Genomic DNA, 27,047 nt, shown 5'->3' on the forward strand with positions numbered 1-27,047 from the left:
CTTAAAGGACCTGTAGCCCAAATCAGCCCTCTGTTTCCCACTTACACATAAAATGGCTTGTGTTCTAAATATAAGGCATCATTATCATTTGATTATATTTGATAAAGTACAAAAATGTTTCCTAAATATCTGATTCTCAACAACCACCTGGTAACATGCACAAGGCAGGTGAAGCTCCAAGGAGGTAAACAGCTTGGCTAAGTTCACAGGGATCACAAACTGAGAACCAAGTTTGCTAATACCTAGAGTTCAGTGCTTTCTGGCCACTATTCCATATAGTATCTTGGGTGGAAAAATTATAATAACTATGGAGTAATCAAAATATTTCATAAATATCAGTTTTTATAGATCAAGGCAATGGAAATGGACATTTTTGGAGCAAGGATGTCTAAGACTGACTATAAAAATCAAGCCCTGATGAAGCAAATTCCAAGTTACTATGATCTTGAATTCATGTCTCTTCCCAGTCTGCCTTTAAGAAATCCTTATGTAAAGTAAGTTAATATTGTTTCACTTTAGCAAAAAGTAGAGAGGCCAGAAACTGAGAATCCTCTAATCTACCTTTTGAAGACTAATTTCAAGACTTTTAATGATAATAAAGAGTCTCCCATTAGCACAGGGATAAATAAATCAAGACTTACCCATGCGAATCCTGGTGACTAGCAAGTATTCTGTCATTCTTACAGCTATTCCTTCTGACTCTCCTTCATTAACTACCAAACTATTTCATGAGATAAAATATAAAAATTATGTATTCTTCAGGTAACTAACCTTTCTTCAACTGTAATATCGATGTTTTATTCTTAGTGCACATTTCTGCCTTTGGGGTCCATGAAGCACCATGCGACCAATTTTTCTACAAGGAGTGAGCCAATACACATGAAAAGTATACTCAGAATGGGGGCAGTAAGTGCCAGAAGAATCCACTAGGTCTCAGCAGCAATAATTTGCACATTAAAGCAAAACGGTTTAGTGAGTGCAGATTTTCAGCTGGGGATGATGAACAAGTTTTGGAGACAGAGAGCGGTGTTGCACAACAACGTGAATGTGCTTAATGCCACTGAATTATATACTCAAAGTGGTTAAAAAGAGTACATTTTATGTTATATGTTTTACCAAGATTTTTAAAAAGACAACCTTTTAAAAGTAACTACTCTTTTGTATGCTTAAGGACAGTGAGTATGTGTATGTGCATGTACGCACACACATTTGTAAATAAAATTTCACTGAGCCACAGGATAAGCAAAACAGGTGGGTCCTTACTGGAGATAGAAAAATCTTTCAAGGTCCCAAGGGCCCTTCTTAATTACTGACACAGCAAAGTGAACAGTGTGGCAAAACTCCTCTTTAACCCAAGAAAGTCAGGCGCTTTGTAAGGTTGGAAATCAGTGCCTCTCTGCCTCTTCTGCTTTAAGGTGACAACTTAATGACAAGCAACTGGAAAAGTTACAAACTGAAGTCAAGACCAGGGAAACAACAAGCAAAATGCGATACTAAGATTTATTCAGTCTTTATCAACTCAAATTTAATCAGAGTTTGCAGAGACCTAGTAATATGCACACATCCATTTCCAGATTCTGGCACTTGAGTACCAGTACTCTCCCCCTGAAGCCTAATTCTGGACCCAACTAACCATGGACATTATAGCATTTTCAAGGCATCTCTTAACAAAGTTAAAATTAAATACCTACTGTTGATCAGTTCTTTGTGTTCAGCAAGGGTTTTTGCAGGATCCAGCCAATACTGTGTGAGGAACAAAAGGGTAATTATAAGAATTAGTTGCTTTTCATTGACCTTTACTTCAAGAACATTTGAAAAGTGCTATTTTAAATGACATTTAAATAATATGTAAAGTATTTAATTAATCGTATATACACACAAACTTACTAAAGTAAAAGAAAAATGATGTCAATGTTCAGAGAGCAGCAGAGAAGAGAAACAGTGCTTGCTGGGTTCTTAATTGCCTTCTCGTACTAATTATATATAAGATCAGTACTATCACAATGCTAGTGAATGTGTCTTACTGCTTTTGGTGGCAAAATAATAGCCACAGAGAACGCCTCCCACATCTCTTTCCAAAGCCCTCCTCACAATCCCTGCCCCCAGTCACGTCTTCCCCTAAAATGTCCTCACGCCCCTCACTTCCAGTCCTGTCTGTAACAGGTGTTGCTGCTGGATGGAAGGGAGAAAGCAATCAACTAAAATCAAATCCTGCTGAAGCATCCAGGAAAGGCAGCTCAGCACAGTGGCTGGGTGCTCTCCTGGCTCTGCCCTCGTTCTTCATCACCATGTAACTTGGAACGAGGTCCTGGACCATCTCTGAACCTTCCTCACAGGCTTGCTGTGAGGATTAAATACATTAATTCACGTAAAATCTTCAGAGTAGCTCCTGGTTCACACTAAAGTAGGCAACACATGCTAGTAATGATATTATTAAGGTGTGAGGGTCATTCTTACTAAGTACCTTTAACCAGCCCATGGTACTTGTTTATTAATTCAAATTAATCTTTAATGAACAAAATCTTAGATGGTGATGGGAGAATTTCGGGCTCTGGGGAGAGACTTTCCTTTAAATCTCAGCCGTGTGAAATAAAGTCAGTAGCAGGAAAAGACACAAGCAGGGCAGAAGCACAGGGGACCTCTGGGTTCTGCAGGAAGCACGCACACTGGGAGGGGTCCCAGCGCCCTGGAGTGTCCCGGGAGGGCAGAGGGAGACCTCTCCTCTGCTGTCCTTGCCAAATATGGGACATCCCAAGGGCCTGGCTGACCAGTTTCCATTGTCTTATGTTCCTGAATGAAGAAGGGGCAATTCTCACAGCAGGGGGGGAGGGGCTGCCCGCCCTGAGCCACTCTATTCCCAGCACTCATGCTCAACCCTGTGGGGACTCCTAGTCATGACTCACAGTCCAAAAAGGAGTCCAAGAGAAACTTCCCCCTTCCCTGGGGGCAGAAATGCTTGCTGTGTTATGTATAACAATAGCAGTAATTATAATACAAATTATATTTTTGCAACCCCCCCTACCTTTTATTCCTAATTTCATTTAATATAATAATAATTACTCATACTAAATGTGTGTCATAATCATTTTATTACAAGATTTTATTACAGGACTAAACTCTATTCATATACACATATAATCTTCACTATTTGCCACTCATAGAGCTGTTTCATTTTCAACTTTTTAAAAAGTAACATATACATGTAGCAACTTATAACACAATGTTTATTATTCTGCTCCTTATCATTTCTCAATTGTTAAAGGTCTCAAAGAATCATTCCCTTTTAAAATTTAAAAAAAAAAAAGATATTTGAAGTAGAGGCTCTAATCAATGAACTGCTTTGGGTGCCCATAGTAACTAAAGATATGGCTCTAGCGTTAAAATAATCGTTCACATGGAAACACTGGCTCATACAAATAGAGTAAAATCAATCTAAATGTTAAGCTGTGTGCTGGACACAGAGCAGTTTCCTCTAAATACATAAAGCTATGGATGCTTCTCATGAAATGGAAAAGGTGGATGGACTGTTTCTTGCTATTGATATTAAATAAAAAGATTTTACTATCCCTGGATTTTTCAAAGAGGATAAAACCAAGGAAAATACACACAACTAACCATTTTTAAACACTTGACTTCAGAACTGTGAGCAATGAATTTCTGTCATTGAAAAAAAAACAAACACTTGCATTAGATTTCTAATGCTGCCGTAGCAAAGTATCACAAGGTTAGAGGCTTTCAACAATACCCATTTATGATCTCCAAGTTCTGCGATAATTTAGTTTCTTTCACAAGACCAATGTCAAGATGTCAGCTGGCTGGGCTCCTAGAGGGTTATTTGGTGAGGGGACCCTCTCTGTAAGAGCACGTTAAGGAGGGGACTTGGAGTTGAGCCACCAGAGGCTCTCCTAGTTTCCCCTGGATGTCAGGGTATGCATCATTTTAGGCCTCACACCACACTTGCCATGAGGACTCAATAAGTACTTGGGCAGGAAAGGAGGAAGGGAAAGGGCCTCTGGTTCTGCTACTCCATCTAACATCACCTGCAGCTGGCAAGAAACAGAAATTGGATGAAAGCTTCTTAATCTCTCCTAACACCATCATCCCAAGAACACACTTTACAGATTCCTGAAACCAATTCTTTATGCTTCCAAAATGTTTTTCAGTCATTAAGAGCCCCGTAAAGAAAATAGAAAGGAAACTTTTAACTAATTGTAACAGGAAAGACTGATTAACCTCCTAAAAATGTTCACATTACTGATAATCTATACACTTTAAAAATAAGTCTCTCTCCTTGAAAGCAATCTGAGTTGTGAGGTGAATAGTATAATGAAGGTTCTGAGATGAGTTAGAAATTACAAATGTGAAGCAAAAAAAAAAAGAAAGAAAAGTCAAAAGTCAGTCAAAAGCTCTTAGATTAGCTATGCTCAGCATCAGTCCAGTGCTCATCATGCACAAATCTCATTTGATCCAAAGGGAAACCAAGGGTACAGAGGTCAGACAAAGATAAATGCTCCAGAACATACATAATAAACATGAGCCACCGGGTTTCATAAGCTAACATCTTAAAATGTAAAACCCACTTACCCTCAACTGAGGGAAAGAAATGACCTTGAAACAAAGCAGTCATACTATGGCAGCACTTGTCACTGCTCATTACCAACAAGCAATCAAACATAGCACGTCTGACCACCACGAAACACATCAGGCAGTTACGCCATAACCAATGAGAAAAAAAGGGCATGAGAATCTGCAAATAAACACAGTATCCCAACTTTAAGGCCTACATCCAGACTGTTCACCTACAGCCAGAATGGATGCAAGCTGTAAAACTGGGTATCATTCATTCATTCATTCACTCAACATTTATAGCAGTATTCCCTCACTTACCGCAGGCATTATGTTTTAGACAACACCCCCCCCGAGAAGTAGGAACCTTACATTTATTCTACACTCTTAAACCTACATAACTTTAACAACATACGTATACAGTACCGCAAAATCCCGCGATATAGTGAAAAATCCATGATAAATAATTAAATATAATATTTTTAAAATCCCGCGATACAGTGAGGCTGCGATAAGTGAACCGCCAAATAAAGAGGGACTACTGTACCCACTATACATGTTCTCTATATGTTACATCGGACCTTGTCCCAGGCAGTGTGTGACTGAGACCTATCCCTAACCCTGAGGCACTCAAACCTCGAAGGAGACGCACAGACACAGAATTACAATACTGTAGTGAGATAATAATATATATAACATCAGTACTTATGAGGTGCTAAAATTATGTACAAAGAAAATTACTTCTGCAGGGTGAGTGTAGGAAGGCAGCACTGAAGAGGAAACCTTTGAACAGTGTGTTTACGAATAAAAAAGTTTCCCAAAATGCAGAAATGAAAGCGAATGGAGACTTAAATTTTTATAAAAAGTATGTCTACCAGCTCAACTGCTCTTAAAGCAAATGGGTTCATTTCTGAGTGACAACACAGAATGCAATACTCCAGGTCCTTTATAGTTTAGTGCTATATTGAAGTCAGTGCTGCACAAGAGCTAACAAATACTCAGCTAAGAAATCAATGGTCAGGCAGGAGGACTTCCAGAAAGAGAAGAGGTCCCTTCAGTCCTTCTGTCTGCCCCAGACGGGAGGAAAGGGAGGAGCAGAGGGCTGAGCACAATTTACCATGCATGAGGCTACAGAATGGCTTTTCTGAACTGCAATTTGGTGCAAAGCCACTGTAACCACAGGACCAGTTCAAAATGGTCCTATCCTCTTTACAAGACACTGTGTTGCTTTGCAGAGACAACAGGAAAAAAAAACCACAAGTCATACAGCTGAAGCAAGCCCAGGGAAGAGAACTTTGACCTCCAGCTGCATCTGGAATGAAAGTCTTGCACCCCCCCTGCCCTACAACACCAAAGAACCAGGACAGAACCAGAACTTGAACACCGGAACCCTTTCAAAAGCAAAGAATGGTGGTCCAAGAAGATCCTATGTTAACGCCCCTTACTATAAATGACCGAGTTCCAAGGTCCTCCAGTTAAAACCTGCCCCACCAGCACATCCACATACCTGTTCCCCCTAACCCCTTAGAACGCTGGATCAGGTAGTTCAGGCTTTCGAACCTTAGCTTCCTGTTCTCCTGAATAGTGCCATTTCATTCATTGATAAAACAGCTAATCTTTCTCCACTACAATTCTCCGTGTTGAGTGACTCTGCTAGCTCCAGGGGGACAAACTCTTTCTGTTCTGTAACATGGTCTTGCCTACCCAGTCATCAGGAGAGACAGCCCTATCTCTCTCATTTGCTCTCAACATTCCAGCTGTTCATTCTCTAGAAAAATCTTTCAATCAATCACTCTTGCCCTCCCCTTTCCTCCTTCCTCTCTAATTTCAAATTTATATCCAGCTACAGTGGATCCTATTTTGTAGGAAGATAACATAACGATTAACAGACGCAGACCCTGCTCTCTCATCCTGATTTCTATAGTGGGCTTCCTAGCAAAGGAGAACATTAACAGACTACAACCCCAATATCCAATCTCTAAATAGCCAAGACCACAGCCCTCCTGACTTTGACCCCTTTGCCAGGTTGCAAGAAGCCAGCAGTTCAGTGGTCTTACCTCTTTGGTCCTGTCAATCTTAACAGCAGCATTTATGTAACACAGGGAGAAGGACAGATGGGCTCAAGTTCCTTCTTATTCTCTGACAGTCTCAGCTAAACACCCTGAGTGTCTTCCATTCGCCTTGGCTGATAATGTCTCAATTTCATCAATATCCTAGATAACAACCCCGGAATTAGATTTTAAAAGTCTAACGCTGTCTAGTAGTAAGTCAATATCCTAACCTTCAAACTTCAGGGTCCAAGCTTTCATTTATCAACTGTCCTTTTGAAGTCTCCTAGAGTTCTAATAGTAGAATAAGCCCTAAAAAGTTTTAGATAAAGCAAGAACACCAGAAAATAATAAAAGCTTTGCTGCATCTTATTTCACATGGAGTTTAATGCTATTTCTCCTTTGGATAATTTGAGAACATTACAAGGATATTTAATAATGTTTCCTATCAATCAAGAAAAGACTTTAAATACACACCTACTTTTTGTCAATATAATAAAACAACCTCTTGATCTAAGGGAGTAAAAAGAGAGTTGACCATCTATAAGGAACAAAGGAGCCACTAAGATCTCAAAAAATACTACTGTTCATTCCTAGGGAGTTCTAGGATTCAACATAATGTACACATATGTTCCAAGAAATCCAGGATTGTATTTATCACTATTTTGGCTTTTCCCAGTGCCCCTGTAGACAGATCACAGGCTTTCTACACAACATTAACAGGATGTGGTTTTAGCTGCAACTTAGTACGAATCACAGAAGCTTTAGGACCTCAAGTAAAGTCAGCATCACAGAGCCAACTCACAGCAGGGACAAAAATAAGAGTCTGTCATTGGAATTGAAAGAATTGTAATTTGGTCCTGATTTTTTAAAAAAGTGGACTCTTTTGAATCACTGTAGGGTCTGCTGGCTCCTCATGAAGTGCCACTGGCCCAGTCTTCACCCACGGACCCTGGCACCACTTAAGAGTTATAGGGATAATAATAATAGCTAACATTTATTAAATGCTTACCATGTGCCAGGTACTACTAAAGGCTTTACCTGTATTTACTCATTTAATTATCTTAATAAGGCTAATGAAGTAGGAACTACCATAATTACCATTTTACAAATGAAGAAACTGAAACATGAGGTATTTAAAGAACTTGCTCAAAAGTGTAGAACAGCAGATCCAAGGAACAAGAACCCCCTTGCACGTTAATCGCAGGCCACACCACTCTACAAAGCAGCAATTTTCAACATTTTCCTCTCATGACACAGATAACATAAGCTGATTACTAAAAATCCATGGCACACCAAAAATATATTTTCTTTGTTGATCTGACAAAAAAATAGGTAAAATTTTGATTCATTCACAGCTATTGCTGTGTTGGCTGTTGTCCTTTTTTTATTGACAAGCCAAGGGAAACAGTGCCTTAGACTAAATAGTCAAGTATTGCATGTTTTAAAAATTCTTGCAGCACACGGGTTGAAAATCACTGCTCTTGAGTCTTATCTGAATAGGAAAGCATAACCTCAATTTCCACACAACTACCGGCTCCTCTCTTCTCAGCTCACGCCAATCTTATATTCTGATTCCACTAGGACATGCAACTCCATGATCCTACTATCTTCTCCTGGTTCTTCCTCCTCACCGCCTCCCCCCAAGTCCTCACTCATTTCTGTATTCATTATAGTCACTCACTAGTACTCATCCTCAATTACCTTGTACAATCTCCCTCTACACTATCCCCTGGAAAAAAACACACCAACTCTGCCTTCTCCATGCCAGGCTGAACATAACTGGAGACTCAAATTACACAACCATGGATGGGCTCAACTGAAGTTCTTTATCAACAACCAGAGGGAATCCAGAATCCTACCGCACTTTATTCTTTCACTTGCCTGGGTACCTCCTCCCCCCTCTCTCAGTCTCAGCTGATGACCTCGATAATTTTTCGGAGAAAACCGAAGCCATCAGTAGAGAACACGCATGCCTTCTTGCCGATCTGCCAACTGGCCTGTATCTGTGCCGGTGTCCTATCTTCTCTATTTCTGGGGATGAACTGTTCATGCTCCACTTAAGCCTGTCCCTTATCTATTCAGAAACACGGTTCTGGCAATTTCCTGCTCTCCTTTCAGCACCAAAGTTTTTCTTTCTGTAGAACCATTTCTAGGAGAATAGAAGGCTTTACTTCTCCCATATTAAAAATAAAATCACATTTTTAACCCCTCTATCTGCTTATTTCACTTCTACACTTTAAAATAGATTGGGGGGGGCACTGTTTTATACAGTCTCCTTTTCTTCCTCTTGAACCCTCTTTAGAACCCACTCTAGTCCCTTGCAAAGACCCCCGCTTTGTTGCTAAATCTAATGATGGATGCAGAGTCTTCACCCAATTTCTTGAAATGCACTTGTCACTGGTTTCTAGGACACCTGGCTTCTCCTTCTACCTCACTGGCCACACCTGTAATCTCCTTTGCTGGCTGCTCATTATCTCCCTAACCAGGAAAGGCTAGACTGCCCTAGGCGCACACCTTACATCAAGGCTCATGGCTTTAAATGCCATTTATGTACATACTGACAACTCCCCAATGCAGAGCCAGACCAGAACTGTCCCCTGAATCTGCCTACTTGACAGTTCCATTTAAATTCCTATTAGAATCACAAACTTCATACATTCCAAAGGGAAATGATGATTCTACTCCCTCCTGGAAAAAAACCTGTTCTCCTGCAGTCTTCCTCATCTCAGTAAACAGATAACACTTTTCCACTGGCGCCAGTTGGTCAAAACCTCTTTATCAGCTATCTCTTCCAACCACCTGCAAATCCTGTTGGCTCTGTTAGAAATAGAAACAGAATCTGAGGCAGTCTCACCGCTCCCAACTCCAAGAAGCCATCACCATTCACCTGGATTTCTTCTCCTTCTCCTTCCCCTTCCTCTTCTTTTTTTTAAAGCAAGTTACTGTTCATTTTTTAGAAAGCACGTCTGGTGGTTTAGGCTGACACTGCTGGCCCCTACGAGGCTCCAACAAGCCACTCCAAGCCACTGCCAGGCCGCCTGCTTATAACTGGGGAATTGTAACTGTGATCCATCTCACCATTCTTTTGACATTGTTTCTGTAAATACTGACTTTGACTAATATGTAGCTTGTAAATTAACAGCATGTTTTATAAGAATCCTAGGAACTAACTTCAAAAGCTACAGACTCTGACCGTCAATCATCCCTGCTCTGGAAGATTTGCTGATCTTAATCATAAAACCAGGATGACGTAAAACCACGATGACAAAAGCCAAGATGGCGTACACTAGACCGTCACTTGACCAGTTTTGAGGTCCTTATCAGAATGGATCTCTTGTTCTGCTTTCCCTCTCCCTCCTTATAAAAACCTCTGTTTGCACTGAGATGTTAAGATGCGTTTTGAGACACGAATCCCACATCTTCTCAGGTGACTGGTGCTTGAATAAACCACTTTCCTTTTCATGAGCACCTGTCTCATGAGTTTGGCTTTCATTGCAGCAGGCAGCCAGACCTGAGTTGTTACACGATGACAAGCAGAGAACATCCACTTGAACTCAGGGCGTTAACAATACAAAAAGTAACTAAACTGAATTAATGGCATGCTCTCCCAAGCTTTGAAAGGTAGCAGTATAGGCTATAAAAGTCAAGAAGCATTGCTCACCAGGATTTCTTTTTTAATTTTTATTTATTTATTTATTTGAGAGAGAGAGAGAGAGAAACAGACAGACAGAAACATCAATTTATTGTTCCACTTATTTATGCAATTACTGGTTGCTTCTTGTATGGCCCCGACCAGAGAACAAACCTACAACCTTGGTGTATTGGAACGATGCTCTAACCAAGCTACCCAGCCAGGGCACTCACATGGATTTAACAACTCCTTTAATTGCATCCCTGCTTCTACCTTGGTAATTGGAGAAATTCTTCAAAAACACAGGTCAAATCAGTTTCCTTTTCTCTTCAACATCCTCCAGTGGTTTCCCTTCTTACTAAATAAAATCCAAAGTCCATATGATGGCCTATAAGGCCCTAAATAATCTGGCCCCATCACTATGTGTTTTGGGGATGAGACAGCAGAAAGGACCTCAAGAAGAATGTTAGTAAGAAACCTCAGAACCCTCAAGGAGGCTGCTGGGGAAGGCCTAAAGGAAAGCAAAGATAAACCTGTTGGAAGGAGGAAGAAAAAGGACCTTACTGTCTGAAGGAAGATATTTAGCAATGCTGTTGCCTGTGGCAACACGGAAAATAAAAGATGTACCTAATGAACTGAATGATCCAGATAAGGAGATTTGCAGGCAGACTGTTCAAAGTGCAGATTGGCATCTTTGCTGCCTATAATAAAATGCAAGAGGAAAGAGATAAGGTTTTTTGTTTTTGTTTTTTTTTTAAAGGACTGTTAAATATAAAATGCCAGGATTTACTGGGTTTGAAATAGAGGTTTCTCATCCCTAGACTTATCAGAAGGCAAATGGTGGTACAATTGTACAATTAAGAAATGACTTCTGGACAAAGCTTGAATAAAGGGTGCTTAAGAAAACATGAGTATCACTGTAAAACTATTAAGTCCTCAAAAAATGTCTAGTATGATACCTCAGAGCCTTTCAAATTGTTACCGAACAGCAAGGTGAGTCCTGCTGCCTACCACCACCCTCTAGGCAAAATTCCAGAGGCAAAGATTTGGTGATTAAGGAGTCTTTATTCAAAAGCTACACAATTTTGGAATAACAGCATTCCACATGCATTAGTCACTTACAGTCTGAAGTTAAGCCTATCAATTAAGGCTAAACACTTTAACTCTTTAGTTATAGCTTTAATCACTTAAATCTATCAATTAAGGCTAAATTTAACACCTGAGTTCTCTTAGCAGTCCCCATGTTATTTTTTAATTACCTTATTTCTATAGGGTTAGTTTACAAACTAAAACAATATAAGATACAAAAGCTAGCTACACAATTTTGGAAGCATGGCAGGCCTGTCCCTTCTAGAACACCCAAAGAAGAATAACCCTGCCACCCTCTGCCAGGCCAGCTGGATCCTAGGCTGCTCCCGGAATTCCTTCCCATCCAAAATACTGTCCGTTGGGAAAATACATGCAGCTGCAGCTCGGTAATCCAGCCATCCCTGAGAAAGAAAAGAGCCCAATAACCAGTCTCTGCACTCTTTATTTTAACTCTTCCTGTCCATAATTCCACGCACTACGGAGGCCTTCAGTTTCTCACCCAATCCGTCCTAGGCTGTTTACCATTAACTCCGAAGCCTCCTCCTAGGTTCCCTCCTGACTCCGTCCCAGTGCTCTGATCAGATCTTTCTGTATCAAAATAAACAAAAGGTCTACGAATCTTAAGGTCATTGCTTCCCAACAGCCCTACAAGGAATATAAGGGACTATGGATAAAAAAAGGGGGTCCTATGGAAAAGAACCTCACAGGGTGATCTCATCACAAATTCCTGACTTTACACATTGTGGTGGGTGGTCCTGTCCCAGGCATATATACAACTTCTTTAGTAAAAGTTTTCATCTTTGCCTTAAGCAAGCCCTGTCCATTGTTCCAGTGCATCTAGGTTAATACATGTCTGACATGCCAGAATAATCCTCTTTTTCAGACCCCTGGGAGATGTAACCACCCTCAGGGGAGCACTCTCCTGTACCCCCTTTCTCCCTCCTTAACGTAATCTTCCTTAAGTTCCCTCCTTAATTTCAAATGAATGAAAGAAACTGGAAAGTTGTTCTTGGGAGCATTTGAGATCTTGCTTCCCAGCAACTGTCAACAGCTTGGCTCAAATAAAATCTTATGAAGATTCTTTCCAGGTTGGACATTCATATGTCAACAATATATAGAAGAGCTTATTGAAAAGCAATTTGTCTAACAGAGTTGATTATAAATTGATTCATAAAAAATCCACACAGTTTTCTTAAAAGACTTCTATCAGCTCGAGCTCGAAGGGACAGAGACCCTGCGTACTGACAAGAAGACTGCAGAGCCCCATCTTCACCCGGCAACAGCAGACTGAGACTGCTACTGAGCTGCAATCACCCGCTATTTTTTACACAAGTGGAAGAAAAACTCAGAGAAAAGAACCAAATGCAGAGTATGAACATCACATCACAGTGAACAGCTCCTATGCAGTAAGACCAAACTTTAATTTTAAAAAATGGATACATGTGCCTGGCTAGATTTTAGGCCTATTATGGGGTAGTGACTGCTATGTGCCTCCCATTTTCCACGTGTTCTTTTTTTTGTTTTTTTTCCTAATCCTCACCAAGGACACCTTTTTCTTTTCATTGCTTTTATAAGAAGAGTAAGGGAGAGAGAGAAACATCCATGTGAGGGAGAAGCATAGACTGGTTGCCTCCTGTATGTGCCCAGACGAGACTGGGGATTGGCGCCCAAACCAGGATTTTAGCGTGCAGGAGAGGAGTCGTATGTACGCGGCTGCACCCAGACTGGGGACCGAACCCACAACCCTTTGGTTACAAGACAACGCTTCAACCACCTGAGCCACACTGTCCAGGGCCCATCTTCCACCTGTTCTAAATGGAAGTGTCTATACCAGTTACTCTATCCTATACGTATATTGAATGGTGGTAATGATGGGAGTGGGAGGAGTGTCGATATACCTTTCTTACCACCTTAATTCACAGGTCTACAGAGTGTGCTCAAGGTGTTAAACCTGAAGAACAATGAAATCTTAGACCTCAAATCTGAATCCACTGACATAATAAACAAGATCTGGGGAGGCCTTTTACATGCAGAAAAAATATGAATAATTTTTGTCCAGAAGATAGTTTCTCGTGTTTTAAAGCATGCCTTCAAATTAGTTGACATTCCTCCCATCACATGGTGTAATCTAATCCCGCTTCCCTTTAAATGTGGGCTGGCCTTCTTCTCTTCACTTCAAAACAACAGAATACAAAAGTAACACTGCCTGGCTTCTGAGGTTTGATCATGAAAGGTAACATAGCTTTTACCACTCCCTCCCTCCCTATCTTCCTCTGCATGCTCACGCTGGGAACCCAACCACTGCCCTGTGGGAAGGCCAAACAACATGTAAAGTCCACAGATGGGTGTCCCAACCCCACCCCACACCCCAGCCAGTGCCAACACCCCCCACCAAGCACATGCCTGAGACTTAGGATGATGACTCTATCCTCCAGCCTTTGAGCCTCTCCAGTTGAGACTAAGTGGTGCAGAGATGAACTGTCTCTGCCAAGCCCTGTAAAAGTCACAGATTCGTAAATAAAATTGATGTTGGCATAATTTAAAGCCACTAAACTTTGAGGTGCTTGTTATACAGCAAGAATAACAGGAATGCTTCCCAATTCATCACAATCTCTTTGATCTCACTCTTTCATTCAATATGCTTGCTGTTCCTCCTCCATTTGTGTCATCTGTGAACTTAATGAGCATGCCCTCTGTGGCTTCGTCCCAGGCAGTGGTAGAGAAATTGTAAGTTCTGGAACAAACCTAGAATCCTCCAAGTGGATCTTCAAAAATCAGTTCTCTCTGCTTAAGGGTATTCAACTGTACTAAACTATCTTTCAATTTAACTATCAATTTTCCATTTAGTCCACAGAGATATATTAACTTTTCTGTGTATCTTCCTGAATTACAAAGGTACTAGTTTCATCAGAAATCAAGAGGTCAGGCATGAGTTGCTTTCTGTTAATGGAACCATATTGGTAAATAGGAACCCACTCTTATATTTTCTAGGAGCCCACAGATCATCCCTCGAACATGCCCTCCTGCCACACTGTGACTGTCTCTTAGTGGGGCTGTCCTATAAATAAATGTATCTAATAGGCTGTTTCTAAATTTCTTGGGAACCAGGGCACATAATAACCCATGTGTTTGGGTTTCTTCCTAAAATGAAAACAAACAGGGTCTTAGGAACGACAGATTCTGCGAGAAAAGTGCTGAATCCTGTGAGTGGACTCAGTGGACTGTAAGGTATGCATTTTGTACTGCTCAAGAGACTTCAGTTCTTCTTGACTGAGTTTCATCTACATTTTGCTTAACTGAAGTTGCTACCTACACATTTCCAACACCTGGATAAGTGAGGCATCGTGTTTATAAGATTATTTCATCTTGAAATCAAATCTTAAATCTGACATACTCTGAAATTACAGTAATTAAAACGCACAGATGATTAAGTGAGGGTTTGCTGAAACTGTTCTAGTAACGGAACATAATGTAGCTTTAGCTAACCATGTGACTTAGCAGAGGGGCCAAGCCAACCAAAGTGAGTAGGACCCGGAACCCCTGCTCAGCACACAGTGTGCCCAGCTCTAGAGCACTCAGATTTCACGGTTAGCACAGCTATACATGGCAGCCTTGCCTCTCCTCTTCTGCATATAGTCTTTCTCCGTAAATATCCTTATCTAGTAGTCTCAAGGCTTTCAATACCTAGGGACTCCTAAATGTGACTGTACCCTCTCAGGAGCCCAAACTACTCACTTAAATTCTCCACTTGGATGTCCACTGGGCACCTTAAGCTTCATCTATCCAAAACAGAACTACTGACTCTGCATTCCCAAAAGCTAGCTCTCAGTCAGATCCTACAGCTTCTCAGCTTGAAACTCGCAGCAGATGCACATAAATGTGGCCTCCCTCTGGCTGTCGGGCCATATAGAATATGGATGCCGCCTACTGTTCCCATTTTATCACCCTCTTTCTTACTACTAACTAATTCCATTGGTCTTTCAGTTGGAGAACACCTGATATTTGTCCCTACCTTACTCCCACAGTTACTTCTTCCTGCCATTCAAGTCTCAGTTTAAATATCAAGGGAGAGTTACTTTAATAGAAACTGCTAACTACAGAGAAATAGAAAAACCTACTGCTTTATTAAAAATATAGTTTATAATAAACATGGGATCCACAACCATGCAGCTCCTGGTGACACTACCTGAACCAAATTTTTATAGTTTCTTCTCTCACACACTAAACTACCTCTTATTAGAGAAGGCTATTCTAAACAGCACCTAGTCACGGCAGCACACTAGGAATACCATATTTCTGTAATTCCATATAATCCTACACATTTCCAAACTAACTTCCTAACATCTCAATAAAACTCTTTCTCTTATTTTTTAAGTTTTATTTATTGATTTTAAAAAGAGAGGAAGGGAAAGAGAGAGAAACATAATTTGTTCTTGCACTTATTTAGGCATTCATTGGTTGATTCTTATATGTGCCCTGACTGAGGGTTGAACACACAACCCTGGTGTATCCAGACAATGCTCTAACCCACTGAGCTTCCCAGACAGGGCTCTGTTTTAAATATCTGTGAGGCTCTTTCTCACCACTCAATAGAAGTAGCCTCCTAGTCTCTCTGGCATATTGTCTTATATTATTTTCAAAGCACCAATCACTATCTGTTATTGGAACATGTATTTACAGTCTGCCTTTCCCTTGGAATATAAACTTCTTGAGACCTGGGACCTTGTCTCCTGCTGACCATTACACCCTAGTTCCTGAGACGCAATGGTCACCCAGTAAATATCTGATGCAGGATTGAATGAAAACGACAAATAGCAGCTGCTCTTCTCTCCCCGTTGCCCCATGTCAGAGGTGCTGATAAGAGTAAAGGATATAAGGTTAAAAAATTTTAAACAAGAAATGTCCTCAGTAAGCATCCTCTATAAAATATCCTCCAACCTAAAAAACTGGTAAGTATGTAGCACAAAAAAATTAAGCTCCCATATATCATCAGCTTTTTAAAAGGGCTTACTTTTGTTAACTCATAAGAGCAACTTTCAAAATTCACAGTCCAAAAGGTAAAGTGAGTAACTCCCGCCTTCTCCCCACCACCACCCCAAAAAAGTACCTGCCCAACTTTGAATAATTCCTGGAGCATCTCTCCTACTGGAACAGGTCATACAAAAAAATAGACAAACTAGTCACCTTAGCTTTTAAGTGCATGCAACATACTTAAAATTTTTTTTAATTCAAGACAAAATCATATAGTAAATAATGCATAAGATGCACTCTATCAGTAGGCTACTGGCACATCCCAATCAAATCTCTTTTTATATTCATGAAGAAAATCCTCTTAAGATTCAGAATAAGGTTAAATAAAGGTCAATTTCTCAGAGGTTTGTATCAAACCTCTAAATTTAAAAAAAAAGGCTAGTTTCCTATGATAATCAAGAAAATGTCTAGAATCATTAACTCTAAAACCACTGCCTTCCTAACCATTCCATCGACTGTCTGAAATGCCACTCTTCAGAGCCCATTCTGACTTACCCAGGGAGAAGGACAGACTAATAAAACGTTCACAGGAAGGGAAACAGCAGTATTCCTGTCGCACACACAACTAAGAAGGTGTGGGTCACAGAAATTGGTCACAGGAAACCTGTTTTATTGACAAGAACCCTTAGCATACCTGCATACTCTAGTGTATATACAAATATATGTGGGTATGTACATACTCGTATATAGAGAGAGGCTCCTACCATTCCTGATAGTTTTGTTTTAAAGTATTTGCACCTTTGCCATTTTCAACTGTTCCCCCTTTTAGTCTATTTTTGGTGAATAAATAAATAGTAAAAATAAAAAGGCACTGGGTGCCATAAACAAAGAAAAAACTATTCTATGGAAAGCAGAATTCAATCCTTCACCTCCCGAAGCCTGGAAAACAAATTTATGAAAGCCACAGAATAAGTATTTTATTATTAATGACCCGTGGAAGACACCTTCATGCATATTGTGATCAACCACCTGAGAGGGAAAAAGAAGGGGAAAAAAAACAAAAGGTGAGATGAGTCCTGGAGCTGACTCTAAACAAATCCAGGTTCTTCAAAAGCATTTTGAATCCATGTCAAAATGAACACGTAGGCCAAAGAAATGAAGAACAATCCAAGCCTGCTGCGCTCCCCAGGTACCCTGGTGAGGAGAGCATGCACGTGCCAGTGCTGAGGGCGGCGCTGCTCGGGGCTCCCCTCCCAGCGCTCCCAGGGTTCTTTCAAGCTTGTCAGCTGCTCGGCGCTCATGATGCATCAGACCGCTGTGCTCAGAAGAGATCAGATCCCACTTTAAAAAGAAAACTGTTCCCGAAAAACATCATCTCTTCCTTTCTGAATAGAAACTGTTCACTAACTATAGAAAACCAATTTTTTTAAACTTACTGTTTTATAAAAAATACAGTTTATGATAAGCAATTTTGTTTGTATTTTTAAAAATCATGAGCCGCTCAACCACAAAGCTCTTAGCGACATTACCGGAACTCAAATCCTCATACACGTTCTTCTTCCACACGCTATACTCCCTCAGCACACGTAAGAATGTATTTCTATAATTCCTCACAGCCTCTCACATTTCCAACCTGACTTTCTAACATCTCAGCAAAGTTTTTTCTTATTTAAATACAGGTCAAATCTGGTTTAAATGAACCGGAGAGGCCTTTCATAAGAGAAACAAGGCAGTAAACTCAAAGAACATCAGGGCAAGGATGCGGCAGACAGACATGGACAGGGGACGCAAGAGAAGTGCTGTACCCCGGCCTCGCGCGCGCTGTCTCGGTGAGAGTTCCCTCCTTCACTAACATTACAGACCACTTAACAGGCAGTGAGAGAAGGTCTTAATAGAGGATTAACTGGACACAATCCCTCCCCTCAACGAGTTTCCAATCAAGTGGGGGGATATTACTTAACAGGCAACTACAATATAATATTTGCAATAAGTGATGGGAGTAAGCCTAAGATCTTTCGGGGAGGAGGGGGGAGTGGAAGCTTCAGGAAAGAGACATCAGAGATATCTCAACTGCGTGGTAAGAAGAGCAGGATTTAACCAGGTTAAAATGAGGACGGGAAAAGAACAAGAAAGGTGTCGAGGAGCGAGCGGGTGGTGGTGGTGGTACAGAAATACATCCCTCTGAGGCACTATGCTGTAAGTAAGGAGTGCAGGCAGTTAGGTGCAGCCACAAGGTACCTGGACTGTGGGTTTGCGGATGTGAGCGGAGCATGAGTCCGGGAGTAGGGCTGAAGAGTCCCATTGCAAGAGAAGAAGCTCAGGAGGAACCAAGGGCCGTGTATCTTGAAAGACCTTGGAGTCCTTGTTAAGGAATTCAGACTTTCCCTTAGGGATCCATTAAAAAATTTTTTAAGCCACAGAGGAGACATCACTAAAGTTGTCTTTCTGAAAGAAAACTACAAATGCAGAAAGCTATTACAGAAACCCAAGCTCACGTGCTGGCACCAAAAAGAGAATTCAGAGATGGAGACTGATTCCAGAGAGGTGAGTAAGTGACCGTGAGTCCTGTTTACAACTGCTGTCCCAGCTAGTTATTAACAGTGGCCCTTGTCACTCTCAAAAGTACCCTGGGTTGGATGGTGAATTATATAATCACTCTGGCTATTAAGGAGAATTGACATGACTTGGTGACTGGTTATCTATGAGGGGAAAGAGATGACTGGGTTAATAGCAATGATACCCTCATTTGAGCAAGCAGGATGGTGGAAACTTCTCTAAGGTACTCAAACAGATATGCACACACCTCAGTGATATATGTTGTACATGAGAACTTCCTGAAGGGTACACAGGGAACAAATAGTTTTAAGGGACTTAATTCCCAGATCCTCAGCTTCCATGCACAGTCTTTCTTAAAACTGATCTACCTACGAATATGCCTGCGATTAAGATGCAAGTTCTCCTTGCCAATGTACTCCCCTTCCACATCCCCCCTTTCCCGATTTAAAGGAGAAAAGCATCATTCACCCATTTCAGTCTCTCTATGGCACATTGCCCCAGGGTACAAAAAGTCCAGGGAGTAAAAACATAGGAACATTTTAAAATACCAATGTTAGCAAAGGTGCCTTTAATAAAGACACCATAAATTGTCTTTTCCTACCTTAAACATATTTCTGGTAAGGATCAGACAAGGTGATAGAAACATGGTATTTTGACCATAGTTGTGTTGCTTTGAATTCAGTTGAACAGTAGGGCAGCAGAGGGAGTGCTGGTTTTCACTTAATGATCTTGCAACTTACATCTTCTGGCTAGAATCAAAATATGAGGTCTGTCCAGAAAGTATCCAGCCATGTAATAGAAAAATAAAGGCATTTATTGAAGAAGACACAAGAAACATTGTACATAAGACAATGACACCTCAGTCCCCTTCAAAGTAGGCACCTTGAGACCTCACACAGTTCTCTCAATTGCCATCAGCTGCCCCATCTTAGTTTCCTGAATCTCACCTGCAGTCTGAAATCTCTTCCCTTTCAAAGGTGATTTTAGTTTGGAAAAAGCCAGAAGTCTCAGGCCGCCAAATCTGGGCTGTAAGGGGGCTGAGTCATCTTGGTGATTTGATGTTTCACCAAAAAACTCTGATAAGATGTGATGCATGAGCAGGCATGTCGTCGTGATAAAGCTGCCAGTCACCACTTGCCCACAGCTGCAGCCTTCTAAATCATCCAAATAGTTTCCATGGAGGAATGTTCAAGCTTAACGCAAAACTTGATGCAGATTTGTTGCTCTACTCGCTCAGTCATTTTAAATGCAACAGCCACATGGTACACATGCTCACTCAATGCCATCTACTGGCCCCACTGCCTGGTACAGTGAAGTTGCCATTGTTCACACATACATATTCCAGTCCATTCTCCTTGGCTATAAGATTACACCAATGTCATGCAAACCATTCTTGTTATATTAACAATGGCTGGACTTCTGGACAGACCTCATACATAAACCTCAGAGGAAGAGTACCATAAGAATGAAACAAATCAAAGCCTATCTAAGTGACAACACACTGTGCCTTATCTGTCTAACCATCTCAAGAAATAAAATTTCAAAGTGAAATACTTTTCACTGAACACATGTTAACATTTTTATTTAAACTGACAAATGTCAGAAAAGCAAGTTGGTGTAGCTGACTGGTTTAATGACTGGTTTTGCCAAAGAGCTGCTGGACAAATTCCATAAAATTAACTAATTCTGCAGCTCCAAAATCTGATGAATATGTAAAGTACATAATTAGATAAAGGTACTTTATCAAAAATCTTGTATTGGCAAGTGTATGTTAAAGTTAATGATTTAATTTTCCTAATTTTTTCCAAATAAGTTGGATTAAATCACGTGCCCCTCAGTAGAAGAAAAAAAGCATCATTCTCTTTTGATAAATATTAGTAAAGCATTTTTTAATACATTTCCCAGAAATTGTGAAACTGAACTACTATAATGATAACAAATCATTTGCAAGTCAAGCAGTTTTGAGTTCACTGCTTTCAAGTAAATTGAAGGAGGACCCAATGAGCGGTCTGAGAAATCATTTCCATTGGGAACATAAGAAAAGAGGTGAAGTGGAGGGTCAAAAGGTAAAAACTTCTCATTACAAAATAAGTAAGTCATGGGGATGTAATGTACAGCATGGTGACTATAGTTAATAATACTTTATCACATATGTAAAAGAAGCTAAGAGAGCAAATCTTGAAAGTTCTCATTACTAAAAATATATATGCTATATGGTGACGGATGCTAACTATATTTATGTGGTGATCATTTTGCAGTGTATAGAAATATGAAATCATTACAATATATATCTGAAAATAACAAAATGTTACGTGTCGATTATACCTCAGTTAAATAAAATAAAAATAGTAGATTTAGAGGGGAATATGACTACTACATTTCACTTGAGGTACCTGATAGATTATTTAAAATCACTTTAGATGACAGATCATTGTGATTTCTGGCATATAACTCAGAAGGAACTGAGTAATCTTCCTTTATCAAACTCCTTTTTTTCTATCTACTTAAGTAAATTAGATTACTCAGTGTTCATATCTATTTAAAAAAATAGAAATAAAATTGTTGCTGAGACCCCATCTCATTCCAAGAATATATTATAATCCTCTACATGCACTAATGAAGAAAAAGCCCCATTCTCTTCATTAAGAAATGCATTTCCAATCAATGTTTACATTTTATGTTTAATGATTATTAAAATCATATTTTGCTGTTTTAATTCACTGTGTACTGATGACCATGGTAATAAGTACTCTTAAGTCCTAATAACAAGCAGAGCCTTAAGGTCTCAAGAAATACACTTTTAAAATTTCTATTTACATGTATGATATTGTTATAGATAAATATACCTAATAAAAACATAAGAAAAATTTATGAAGTGAAACATTAATACAAGTTTAAAGATAAAAAAGAAATAAAAATTCTTTTTTTTTTAACCTATTGATTTGAGAGCCAGAGAGGAAGAAAGGATCGAACCCAAAACCTTGGCATGTCTGAACACTGCTCTAACCAATTGAGTTACCTGGCCAGAACACTGACCATGCAATTTAAAGCACTAGTCTGTATGTTTTATACAGACTTCTTTAACCCTCAACTACCACCGTTGAAGTTTACTACTCCCCCAACTTATAAATGGGGAAACTGAGGCACAGAGAAGTTAGGACACTCTTCCATTGCCACACAGCTCTCCCATGGACTAGAGCGTGTATGACTCCAGACAGTCTGGATCCAGAGTCTGTATTCTTTATACAATATAATGTATCTTGGGGTGTCTGGATTGGAGGTATGATTTTTAGGGTCAGTTGTGCCATCAGAGAGTGATTTAAACCATGGAGCAGAGGAGAGTACATAGGGAGGGTACATAGGAAGAGTGACTCTGATTCAACAGCAGCAAAATGAGATGCATTCCCTTCCAGGCCCCTGCACTCATGAAAAGACTCCAGCCATCATTCTTTCAAGGTTTTTCCCAGGTCCCCTTGATGCACTGTCACCAGTCCTCACAGGCGGCTGTGCTATTTATGATGCTCTTCATAAAGTCAAAGGGCTACTAAAGGAAACCTTTGTGCTTCTTGATATTTGCCCTCTGTTCCCCCACCAGACTCTCAAAGATGCCTCAGAAAGTAAAAGTTTCAATTTGTGATAACCCAGCACGACAAACTTGCTTTTTTTCTTTGGAAGGGGACTCACATTATTATTTACACACATCTCATCACATGTCTGCCAGATCATGAAATTACAGAAAGTAAAATCTCACTCACACCATAAATATAATAAACCAGAATTTATTGTATTCTGAATACCATTATTCATGGCAGAGCCAGCCTGCTAGTGCTCAATGGATGAGGATCATTTTTGCTCAGGAACACTCAGAGCATTTGGGGCAGACGGGAGGATACAAATATATGCACAGTTTAGCTTATATTTTTAAAGAAAATTATTTCAGAGACAAATAGTGCCATGAGAGACATGTGTGAGCCTATACCCAGTTAAGAGTATAAGAGAAGCAAGAATAAAATCTGCCCTGGCCAGGTGGCTCAGTTGGTTGGGTGTGGTCCTGTACAAGAAAGAAAGAAAAGAAAAGAGAAGAAAAGAAAAGAAGGAAGGGAGGGAGGGAGGAAGGAAGGAAGGAAGGAAGGAAGGAAGGAAGGAAGGAAGGAAGGAAGGAAGGAAGAAAAGAAAGAAAGGGAGAGAGGAAGGAAGGATGAGACGGAGGAAGGATGAGACAGAGGAAGGAAGGATGAGACGGAGGAAGGAAGGTAGGTTGGCTGGTTGCAGGTTCCATTCCTGGTCAGGGCACATATATATGTTGCAGGTTCAAGCCCTGGTAGGGGCATGTATGGGAGACAACCGATTGATGTTTCTCTCCCCACCCCCTTTCCTCTCTCTGGAATCAATGAAGGTATATCCTTGAGTGAAAATTAAAAAAATAAAAAAAATGAAGAAAGAGAAAAAGGGGTGGGGGGGATAGAAACTTGGTGAATATCAACATTTTATGAACTAGGCCAAAGAGAAGCAATCATAAGGAAGACTGAATAGGAACAACCAGAAGAAAACTTGAAAAGAGGAAAATACGGAGAATGTGTTGTAAAATTTCAAGGAATGAGTCATTAGGGTTAATACAACAGAAAGGTTAAGAAAGGTAAGGGCTGAAAAGTGTCACTAGGATTTAGCAACTAGGGGCCCGAAGACAGTTTCAGTGGTGTGAGAGGCATCGAAGCTGAACTGTGAGAAGTTTAGGAATGAATGGGATTTGGAAAGTAGAGCCAATGAATTTAGGAGAGGCTTTCTAGAGTTCAAGTGTGACTGAGAGAGTCAATATGGCACTAGACGGAGGTGGGCATGGGAGTGGGGGAAAGGTGGTTTATTTGGGGGTGGGGGGGGAAGTTAAATGAGAAAGACCTGAACACGACTAAACCCTGATGGGAGAGAGGAAATAGAGAGGCAGAGGGTTAGAAATGCAGAAGTGAGAGGTGATAAGATCCAGGTCTGGGACACTGGGATCTTCCATCAAGAGGAGAGGAAAGGATACATAAGAAGCAATTAAGTCTGTAAGGAGGGTCAAAAAGCTGGAAAGGTACCATATAATTGCTTTTATTGTCTTGTGAACCGAAAATTAAGGCCAACGTGAGAGGCAATAAGCATTTACTTGAGATCCAAAAAACTGCTATTCTGGAAGCACTGATTCAGGCACAAACCCAAATAGTGTAATAATTAGGAGGCAAAGGAAAGGGTTATTTATGAGAATGTGAAGGGGAACAATTACAAATACCTCAATGAAGGAAGGTATTTCTGTAAGTGCAGATAAGCTAACACAGTGATGTTAACTCTAAAGAATGTTTTTAATTTTCAGTCCATTAGTCATAGTATCTGTTTTCTTGTTATCTTTGAAAAGAGTTGTTTGGGTACAATGCTGCTTTAGGCCCAGTCTAAAGGTGATTTTGCCCAGTTTTAACATTCCTCAAGTTTGAAGATTAAGACGTGCAAGGCAGTTTCTCAGGATGGCAGCTCCAAGACAGTTTCTTTTTTTTATTTAACTTAATTTTATTTATTTTATTGTTTTCCAACACCATTTTAAAGTGGCTCCGTTGACATTATTCTTTTACCATTGTGGTGAGGAAAAGAAGAGTTCATTACAGGAAGGGGTGACCTGCATGTTGGCTATATCTGTTTGCTATACACCCCTCCTTTGACTACTGGAGTCATAGGGCAGGAAATCCAGCAGCCTGATTCTCAAAGCCAGGTTGAATTCAACCCATATTCTGAGAAAAGCCCTAATTATATAGAATTTATGCCTGTGAAGGAGTAAATTGTAAAGGAGCCTCAACTGCTAACATTAAAACAAGACATAACTATAACTACTACTTTTAAAACCTGAACTAGTATAGGATATGATATTTATCCCTATTATTGCTTTCTTTTATTTTTTAAGTATATTTTATTGATTATGTTGTTACAGTAGTTTCAATTTTTTTCCCTTTGCTCCCCTCACCCAGTACGCCCCTTCCGCCAGCAATCCCACCCCCCTTAGTTCATGTCCATGGGTCGTGCATATAAGTTCTTTGGCTTCACCCTTTCCTATATTATTAACTTCCTCCTGTCTATTTTGTACCAACCAATTATGCTTCTTAATCCCTGCACCATATCCCCATTTCTCCCCCTCCACCCTTCCAGTTGATAACCCTGCAAATGATCCCCATACCAATGATTCTGTTCCTATTCTGGTTTGCTTAGTTGGATTTTGTTTTTATTTTTTAGATTGAGTTGTTGATAGTTGTGAGTTTGTTATCATTTTAGTGTTCCTAGTTTTGATCTTCTTATTCTTAAGTAAGTCCTTTGACATTTCATATAATAATGGCTTGGTGATGATGAACTCTTTTAGCTTTACCTTGTCTGGGAAGCACTTTATCTGCCCTTCCATTCCAAATGATAGCCTTGCTGGATAGAGTAATCTTGGTTGCAGGTTGCCTTTTATCACACTGAATACTGCTTGCCAGTCCCTTCCTGCCTGCAAAGTGTCCTCTGAGAAATCAGCTGATAGTCCTATAGGCACCCCCTGGTAGGCAACTCTCCACCTCTCTCTTACTGCCCCCAGGACTCTGTCTTTATCTTTCACCTTTGGCATCTCAGTCATGATGCATCCTGGTGTGATCCTCTCTGGGTCCAGCTCGCCTGGGACCCTCTGTGCTTCCCGGATCTGTATGTCCATCTCCTTCGAAAAATTTGGGAAGTTTTCCTCATTATTTTTAATTCTTGCTTCCTCATTCTGCACTGGTTGACTGTTTTTTTTTCTTCCTTATGTTCCAAACATTCATTTGAACCCTGGTTTCCTTCCCTTCACCACTGGTTTTGTGTGGATTTTTCTTCGTTTCACTTAGCGTAGCCTTCACTTCTTCCCTTATGCGTTTGCCGTACTCAAGCATATCTGTCAAGCCTGTGAGCATCTTTATCACCAGTGTTTTGAATTCTGCATCTGTTAGGTTGTCTATCTCCTCATCTGTGAGGTTGGCTATCTCCTCGTCTCTTAGTTCTCCCACTGGAACCTTGATCCGTTCCCCCTTTTGAGCCATACTTCTCTGTCTCCTCATTCTGACAGGCTCCTGTGTTTGTATGCCTCCACATTCCAGGTAGAGCTGTCGCTCCTATTACGTTGTAAGGGGCAGAGCCTTAGGGATTCATCAGTACAGTGCGACCTGTTTCACCAGGGTGTGGTTCTGTATGTGGGGGAGGGGTCCGAGAGGGAACAATGCCACCTGCCCAGCACTTACTCCTTTTCCAGGCACCTCTCCCACTTCCACACCGGACTGGCGCCCCTCTAACTGCTGTCTCGGCTATTGTTCCCAGAATGGGTGAGTCTGCAGATAGTCTAGTACGGTGGGGGCCCTTTAAACAAGCGGACTCTGCTGAGAGATTGGCAGTTTCTGCCTCTACCCCAACCCCAACTGATCTGCAGTCAGAAGCAATGAGGCTTGATTTTCCCTGGTGCTGGGACCGTAAGCTGCGGGGTCCAGTGAGGAGCTGGAAAAACTCCCCAGGTATCCCTCCTGACTTTTTAAAACGTGTGACTGCGCTTTCCGCTGGGCCACCACTGCCGATGCTGTTGCTGCCACCACACCACGTCCTCTCCACCCTGGCTCCGCCCCACCTACCTGTCTGGATGAGTATTTCTTCTTTATATCTTTGTTTGCTGGACTTCCATGCACTTCGATTTTCTGGAACGTCTGGTTGTTTCTAGTTTTGAGGTAGTTGTATTCCTTCTTAGCTGTGGAGGGAGATGCAGCGTGTCTATCTAGGCCTCCATATTGGCTGGCTGTTCTGGTTTTCTTCCCTATTACTGTTTTCAATATCAACAAAACTCATCTTCAAAATTTCTAAAGGTGTTTAAGTCTAGAGTTTACTTGATTTCCTCTCTTCTTTCCCTCAGATTGTTTCCTTCTTTTCTCTACTTCACCTTAATATATTATATATAACCAGCAATATTTTCCTCCATCCTAGTTTCAGTTGGAAAAGTCTTCTAAATGTTTAACACCTTATAATCTACAAAAAGCCTTCATGAGTTCCCTAATTTGATCCTACAACAATTCTGAGAGTTGGGAAAAGGGTGGTATTATTATTCTCAAGACTCAGAAAAATTAAAGTGACGTGACCATTCATTAGGAACAGAAACAGAACTCAGACCTATCTTGTGA

General features: G+C 40.6%; 1 protein-coding gene across 4 annotated transcripts in view; it reads right to left on the bottom strand.

The window, feature by feature from the left end:
• The window catches only part of EPB41L4A (erythrocyte membrane protein band 4.1 like 4A), a 241,028-nt gene that overhangs the window by 118,956 nt on the left and 95,025 nt on the right, over positions 1-27,047 (bottom strand). For all 4 annotated transcript variants that reach the window (XM_090276562.1, XM_090276561.1, XM_090276563.1 and 1 more), the window contains one exon: positions 1,692-1,743. In XM_090276562.1, the coding sequence (XP_090132688.1) occupies positions 1,692-1,743 (52 nt within the window). The remainder of the gene's footprint in view (positions 1-1,691; positions 1,744-27,047) is intronic.

This window comes from Furipterus horrens, unplaced genomic scaffold (genome assembly GCF_987537825.1).
Source record: "Furipterus horrens unplaced genomic scaffold, mFurHor1.1.pri manual_scaffold_5, whole genome shotgun sequence".
Lineage (NCBI taxonomy): Eukaryota > Metazoa > Chordata > Mammalia > Chiroptera > Furipteridae > Furipterus > Furipterus horrens.